General features: G+C 38.7%; 1 protein-coding gene across 1 annotated transcript in view; it reads left to right on the top strand.

Moving 5' to 3' along the window:
• The window catches only part of LOC103366637 (transcobalamin-1-like), a 3,044-nt gene extending 1,390 nt beyond the window's left edge, over positions 1-1,654 (top strand). The window contains exons 3-4 of the mRNA XM_008294408.1: positions 1,352-1,488; positions 1,578-1,654. Coding sequence (XP_008292630.1) covers positions 1,352-1,488; positions 1,578-1,639 — 199 coding nt within the window. The 3' untranslated portion in view covers positions 1,640-1,654. The remainder of the gene's footprint in view (positions 1-1,351; positions 1,489-1,577) is intronic.
• Positions 1,655-1,854: the final 200 nt, after the last annotated feature.

The raw sequence follows: 1,854 nt of genomic DNA, 5'->3' as shown, positions 1-1,854 counted from the left end.
GGTGCTAACCACTGAGCCATCTTGCAGCCCCTAGAGCAAACTTGCAAATCATATATATAGTCATATATACATATATGTAACATGTTCATTGAAGACATACGTTTTTTCACCAAACTGCACAACCATGTAACGGTTACAGAATTATTCAACTGTCCACTGAGATTACCTGGTTGAGTTATAGAGACAGATGGTGGTCTGGTTTAATACAGAAAAACTTGAGAAACAACATGTTTATTTTAGTCTCTCACTAACTTTTGTCAAAGTGTTTCTGTTCTGTTCTGTTCAGACAGTCTGGATGTGAACCTTGTCTGTGATGAGAGAACTGAGCGCTGTGTGTGATGCATTTCATAAACAAGAACATTTTCCAGCTAGTGATTGTATTTTTACCATGAAGTAGTTTGAAAAAATGAAATAATATATGAACAGAGTTAGAACTGAAGAGGAGAGACACGACTCAGGACATTTGGATTTCACTCTTTAAAACTGTGGTATTGAATTGTATCAAAGAACAATCTCCAGTGGCACATCGTCTTACCTGTGGTGATACAGATGGCCACCCACTCCACAGTGTCAGTATACTGTGACATCATTGTTGGGTGTGTTTACAGGTGCAACAGAACACACCCATCATCACTGCTGCTGTCAAGGAGTGTGAGCCTTCAAACTTTGAACAGGGGAGGGCAGTGCAGCACTGCTTTTTAGTCTGACACTGAGTTCCTGTTAAAGGTAACACTGAACCTGACTCAGTGGAGAAAATCTGAGTGAACAATACACTGTTTTTATATGAAGCGTATCTATTAAAATAAAATAGAGGTGAGTATCTTAGTATAAAGTTTGAATCAAGTTAAAGTACCCACATTTACATCAGAAGAAATCAATACACTTTGATGAAACATAACACTTAGATCCAGTGGGGATGAGAAGAACTGTTACATAAAATAAGAAAGGCAGAATGTTTATTGTGATAAAGCAAAGGGAGGTATTATCGTGTTGGATTCAACTCAGATGGTAGTTGATTGCATAAATTAAAAATGTCCTCTAAACAAAGGAGCATTCTAGTTTCCCTGAATCTCTACAACAGAGGTGAAGAGTTGACACATGAGTCTCTTTCAGACAGGCGCAGCACAAAAATGCATGAAGCCTGAGTTTGATCTCTTAACCCTCCAGTTTATTCTTGTAAAGTAAAGTCCTACAGTATCTATTTTAACCCAAACCAAGATATTTAAACCCCAAATGAAGCATTTGATGGTTTGAACATACAAGAGAGGATTAACACAGACAATTCCTGATCAGTCAGTGAGATTAGAGAATGACAGACTGCTAATGATCCATCATTGTTGTGTTTCTACAGATTCACCTACACAGAGGATCCAAACTACGGCCCATACCTGGAGAGTGTGAACGGTGTGGCTGGAAATGATCAAGATCATACCTACTGGGAACTGCTGGTCAAGAAACCAGATGGCCAAATCATAAGACCAGATGTTGGTACGTTCATTATGAAAACAACTGTCAGTCTTTGTTCTAGTAAACACACGTTAGTTCAATAACAACACAATATTTAACACTGTTTGCAGGTATTGGATGCTACATTCCCAGTGCAAACGAACAAATCATCCTGAGATTTACGAAGTGGTAAAGATTCGTCAGACACCATACAACCACATGGGATCAGAGCCAGCGATGGAATCGACTGTAGACTAATGTATTCTATAGATGAACAACATGTAGGTGTTTGTTGTTGAGTGATGGTGAGATCTGAATAAAATCTCCAACCATGTGTTGTCTTTATGGTCAATTTGAGTGAATTAGCTCTTTAAATTGGGCGGGAAAACGCTCCAAAGACACCCTGCT

Source organism: Stegastes partitus, unplaced genomic scaffold (genome assembly GCF_000690725.1).
Source record: "Stegastes partitus isolate 25-593 unplaced genomic scaffold, Stegastes_partitus-1.0.2 Scaffold961, whole genome shotgun sequence".
Lineage (NCBI taxonomy): Eukaryota > Metazoa > Chordata > Actinopteri > Pomacentridae > Stegastes > Stegastes partitus.
The sequence above is the reverse complement of the archived record's forward strand: the minus strand, read 5'-3'. Positions and strand labels throughout refer to the sequence as shown.